The 5,126-nt window shown below is 55.6% G+C and overlaps 1 protein-coding gene across 2 annotated transcripts; it reads right to left on the reverse strand.

Annotated features, from left to right (window-relative positions):
- Window positions 1-394: 394 nt before the first annotated feature.
- CHP2 (calcineurin like EF-hand protein 2) lies at window positions 395-4,862 on the reverse strand. Of its 2 annotated transcripts, XM_081556237.1 has the most exons (7): window positions 4,467-4,862; window positions 3,959-4,031; window positions 3,787-3,867; window positions 3,529-3,659; window positions 3,293-3,354; window positions 2,093-2,215; window positions 395-1,892 (listed from the first exon to the last, which is right to left on the reverse strand). In XM_081556237.1, exons 1-7 carry the CDS (start codon window positions 4,531-4,533, stop codon window positions 1,839-1,841), a joined length of 591 nt encoding a protein of 196 aa, XP_081412363.1. In that variant the 5' UTR covers window positions 4,534-4,862; the 3' UTR covers window positions 395-1,838. The 2 variants fall into 2 exon arrangements, with proteins under 2 accessions (XP_081412363.1, XP_081412362.1); XM_081556236.1 differs by lacking the exon at window positions 3,959-4,031 and having other exon boundaries at window positions 4,467-4,749.
- Between the last annotated feature and the right edge of the window lie 264 nt (window positions 4,863-5,126).

Here is a 5,126-nt window from a genome sequence, read left to right on the forward strand (position 1 = left end):
ATACTTTGGCCACCTGATGCGAATCGCTGACTCATTGGGAAAAACCCTGATGCTGGGAAAGATTGAAGGCAAAAGGAGAAGGGGGCAGCAGAGGATGAGAGCCATCACCAATTCAATGGATATGAATTTGAGGAAAGCCCGGGAGAGAGTGACGGATAGGGGAACCTGGCACGCTGCAGTCAGAGAGTTGCACCCAGAGAGTTGGACACAACTTAATGACTGAACAACAATCCAAGCTGAGTAATTTCCAGAGATCTGCCATACGATGTAGCACCTACAGTAAACAATAATATTGTGCACTAAAATATGTTAAGCAGGTAGGTCTCATATTAAGTGTTCTTAGTACACACTACACTCAAAAAAAAAACATAAAAAACAAGGGGACACAAGGAAATTTTTGGAGATGAAGGATATGTTTATTACCTTGATTGTGGTAATGGTAATACAAGAGTATACATATGTCCAAACTCACCAAATTGCATACATTAATTATATGTAGTTTTTTGTACACCAATTATACCTTAATAAAGCTGGGAAAAGTCATTGGCATACACAGTAATGGTGATTGCCAGGCAGCTGATATGCTAATAAATGTTTAACAACAGGCTCTTCTAAGCAGAAAAGCCCCAGACTGTTGCATCTGCCAGTGTCTATGATGTAAAGACTCCCAACACAGCAGTTTCAAGCTACCAAGTCTGACATCACTGAAAGCAGAGTCAGGAAGACAGAAGCACAATTGGCTCCCATGTGCTGATACAAGACAACTCCAGCACAGGCCTGGGAAGGGGTACAGGCAGGGTACCCACAGCATCTCCTATATATACAGCCAGAGTGCTTCGTGACAGACATAGGATCTCCAGATTTTATGTGACTTTTATACTCTATTCTGTGAAATGCCAATGTTTGAACATCTTACCATGAAAAAAAAAAGGAAGTACTCCCCAAACCTTTTAATTATCTCATACTCTAGGAAGATATCTTCTTTATTATTTTTACATCACCTCTTCCCCAGCTACCCATTCTAATCACACTGGCAAATACCCATGAGATCACAGAAAACCGATTTAAGAAACCAAACTTCAAGAATCCCTCCAGTTGGTCAACCCAACAGTAATGGAGAGCTCTTGTTTTGCTTGACCAATGTCTTTTCCCCTTCTGATAAAAGCCCTTCATTTTCCTTGAAGCAACCACCCCTTACCCTATCTTGAGTTCTCAGGCCTTACTTCCTGGCTCTAGTGGTTGGCACACGACACAGTCCTGGCCAAATAGAGGGTTCCATTCCCCTGGAGAAGGGACAAGGCTCCAGTGGGGCTAAGGACACTCTTTGCTTGGAATTGTCAGAAAAAGAAAATCTCTTCCCACTGCTAGGAGGATGGAAGCCTGGAGCTGCGCGTGACCATCCTCCACCACAAGGAAAGAGCCCTCCTGAGAATGAATCCAACACAAAAGAAAGCTGAGATGAGAGACAGAGAAAAACTGAGTCCCGATAGTATCCTTTGAGCGCTTGGATCCAGCTGTGCCTGAGACACTGCCAGACTTTCCCAGCCAGACTTTCCCAGTTTTCTGAAGATACTTTCATACTTTTTCAATGTATGAGCCCAGAAAATTCCTCTTTAACTTTGATTTGGGTTTTCGGTCACTTAAAATCGCCAAGATTTCTAGCCAATTCACAGATCTGATATCAGGTGAGTTATTACACACCCTTCTGGTTTTCTCTCCTTGGCCCTAAATAGAGCTCAGTGTAGACGTAAGAATACAGTTCACTGGGGCTGTGCCTCCCCGAGGATGAATCCCAAGCAGAACTGGTCCATGTAAGCTACCCAAAGGCACAACGGGGGTCACTTCAGAATCCGGATGCTCATTTTCTGTTCAATGTTCATCTTTTCTAAGGACTGGCGAGGGGGAGATGGGTGGTAGTCAAGAGGCTTGAATTCCAAACTTTTATGCTTCCAACCTCCTTTCCCATCCCCGAGACCCCATGATTCCCTGGGGATCCCTCTCTTTATGCCCTCCTCCTTCCAACGTCATCCCCCACGTCCACCTCTCCCAGGGACTCCTGATCTCAGCTCCCCAGGCCTTAGGGCACCCTGACCTTGGTGAACTCCAGGAAGGACACAGCTCCATCCCCATCTTCATCAGCTTCCTGCACTGTGCGGTCAGCGATGCTCTCCAGCTGCTCTTCTGTCACCTGTACCCCAACCATCAGTCGGAGTACCTGGGAGTTGGAGGAGGAGACAGAGACAGCCATAAAGAGGAGGTACAAGGATTACTAGCACCAACCCCCAAACCTTGTCTACATCACCCCAACTGTTAGTATCAATTTTGCAATCCATCCCTCCTTCACTTTTCACCCCATTCCACTCACTTCCCACCACAAACCCCAATAATTCCCACCACTTCTTCATATAACCCCCCATGTAGCCTTCACTATCCCAGGTTCACCTCAACAACATATGGCAAGCTCATTGCGTGCATGCGAAGCTCATCGCGTGCATGCTAAGCTCATCGCGTGCATGCTAAGCTCATTGAGTGCATGCTAAGTTGCCTCACTCGTGTCCAACTTCCTGCAACTCTACTGACTATAGCCCACTAGGCGCCTCTGTCCAGGGGATTCTCCAGGCAAGAATACCGGAGTGGGATGCCATGCCCTCTACTGGGGATCTTCCCAACCCAGAGCTTGAACCCACATCTTTTGTGTCTCCTGTATTAGCAGGTGGGTTCTTTACCACTAGTGCCATCTGGGAAGCCCACCCAAGCTCATGACTCAACCTCAACCTTAGAACCCAACCTCCATCTATCCTTCACCCCCTTCCCCACCTCATCCTTCAATTAATCCCAAATCCATTCCCCACTTCATCACAGTGTTTCTCAGTCTCAGCACTATTGACATTTGGGGCTAGATAACCCCTTGTCATGAGGGCAGAAGGCTACCCTGTGTATTGTAAAATGTTCAGCAGAGTTCCTGACCTCTGCCTATTAAGTGTCAGGAACACCCCCCCTTCCCCTTCCCTTTCTTCATTCCTGACAACCAAAAATGCCTGATACTGCCAATGTCATTCAGGGGCAAAATCCCAACACACCACCACCACCCCACCCCCGAATTGAGAGCCACTGATGTATGTCCAACCTCATACCGAAATGTTCCCCATTCCATCTCCCAGCTAACCCATATTCCAACACCACCCCTTCCCATTGCTCACCCAAGACTCCAGTCATCTGCATCTCCCACCCACAAACCATCTCCCCATCCCCCACAACTGGGTCACATCTCTTGCCCCTGCCTTCTGCCAACCTGCAGCATCTCATGCCTGGAGATCTTTCCATCTCGATCCAAGTCGTAGAGCTGAAAGGCAACTAGGAAGAAAGTGGAGGGGGGAAAGGATGGATCTTCCCTGGTTCTCTTCCCTCAAAAGTTCATCTTGGGAGAGTGGGAGGCGGGGCTCCCAAAGGGAGTAGGAGGTGCCTGGGGCCTCTGGTGAGGCGTGGTAAATCTGGGGTCTCACGGAGGGGAGCGGGGCACAAACTCACAGCGAAGTTTGTTCATTCTGCTGTTGAGGGGCTCGGGTTCCTTGGGGTCCCGGTTTCCCTCGTCCTCTTCATCCACAGGTCGAAAATGAGCCAGGACTCGGACGAAGCCTGGGAAGTCCAGTCGCAGACTCCTGGGAGGGGAGAGGGCAGGCAGGCGATGGGGCAGAAGCGGTGCTCACCGTGACCATCCCTCTGCCTCGAGTCCTGACCTCCCCTGACAAGCTCTCACCCCCATCTTCCCACCCCCGGAAGGCTCACCCGTCTGGGAAGAAGCTGTCTATAATACGGTCGCCCAGGGGGTTCACGGCCAGCGCCTCGATCTGCTGCAGATCCGTGCGGCTGGAAAGACAAAGTTCAAAGAGGAGATGGTCAGGGAGGGCACAGGGTCAGAAAGCAGAGGTGAGAGGTCAGAAGGCCAGCTCCTGCTCACCTCAGGTAGCCCTTGCCGGTCCTATCCAGCGCGTGGAACCGGTGGTAGAGGCGGAGCAGACTGGCCTGCGAGACTGCGGGGCGGGGAGGAGGGGGCGGTAAGAAGGGGGTCGGGGGAAGAAGGTGGACGCTGCGGAAGCCCTGGGATCCCGGGGCACGCGCCGTCCACACGGCGCCCGCAGGGGGTGGGCGCGGGGAGTAGGACTGGCTGAAGGGAGGGCTCCCCCGGAGCCCCGGGGGCCGAGCGGGCAGGGAGGGGGCGGGCGTGACGAGACCTGGGAGATCCGGGAGACCAAAGCCACCCCTTCCATCCGCCTCCGTCCGCCTCAAAGCCGGCCCGGGGCAACCCGGGCGCCCGCAAGCCCGGAGCCGGGACCCCTGGGTGAACGCGTCCCCCACCTCCCAGGGAGCCGGGCTGCCGAGATCTCCTAGGTTCTCCAGGCCCCGGGGCCCCCACCGGGGCCGCCCAGGACCCCGCCGGGCCCCCAGACGCCGCGCGCCGCACTCACAGCCGGTCTCCCGCCGGATGCTGTCCACGTCGGGGATCCTGGCGGCGTGGGAGCTGCGGGAGCCCATGGCCGAGCTGCCGCCGGGGCCGGCTTCCTCCCCGCCCGCCGCCCAGGCGCGGCCGCCTCGTGGCCCCGGGGCCGAAGGCCGCAGCCTTGGCAGGGAGCCAGGCTCCTGAACCCCGGCGTTCCTTGCCTCCCACCCGCGACCCGGGCGAATGGAAAGCCGGGCCCAGGGTGGCGGGGTCAGCAGGGCGGGCGCCAACAACAGGCGGTTTCATCCCTAGACTCTGAGGTCGGGCGGGGAGGGGCTGGGCAGGGCTGGGCAGGGCTGGGCCCGCCCCCGCCGCGGGCCCGGCCCCCTCCCGAGGGTGCGCCTCTCCCCCCGCCCGCGGGTCTGTCCCCACCTCCCCCGCCACGGGTCCTCCTCTCCCCCCGAGGGCCCGCCTCTCCCCCCACCCGCGGGTCTGTCCCCACCCTCCGCGGGTCCTCCTCCCCACCGAGGGTCCGCACCACCCCGCCGAGGGTCCTCCTCCGCCCCGCGCGTCCTCATCCCCCTCGAGGGCCCGCCTCTCCCCTCGCCCGCGGATCTGTCCCCACCTTCCGCGGGTCCGCCTCCCCCCACGGTCCGTTCCCCACCCCCACGGGTCCGCGCCCCCCGAG

The sequence above is a fragment of the Giraffa tippelskirchi genome, chromosome 13, assembly GCF_054371585.1.
Source record: "Giraffa tippelskirchi isolate mGirTip1 chromosome 13, T2T-mGirTip1v1.2.pri, whole genome shotgun sequence".
NCBI classification, from domain to species: domain Eukaryota; kingdom Metazoa; phylum Chordata; class Mammalia; order Artiodactyla; family Giraffidae; genus Giraffa; species Giraffa tippelskirchi.

Coding starts and splice junctions, on each gene's coding strand:
- CHP2 (XM_081556236.1), bottom strand. CDS start 4,744: ATGAAACCGCCTGTTGTTGGCGCCCGCCCTGCTGACCCCGCCACCCTG. Junction 3,868..4,466: donor CATCCGGCGGGAGACCGGCT/GTGAGTGCGGCG, acceptor TTGTCTTTCCAG/CCGCACGGATCTGCAGCAGA. Junction 2,216..3,292: donor CCAGGCATGAGATGCTGCAG/GTTGGCAGAAGG, acceptor TCCAACTCCCAG/GTACTCCGACTGATGGTTGG.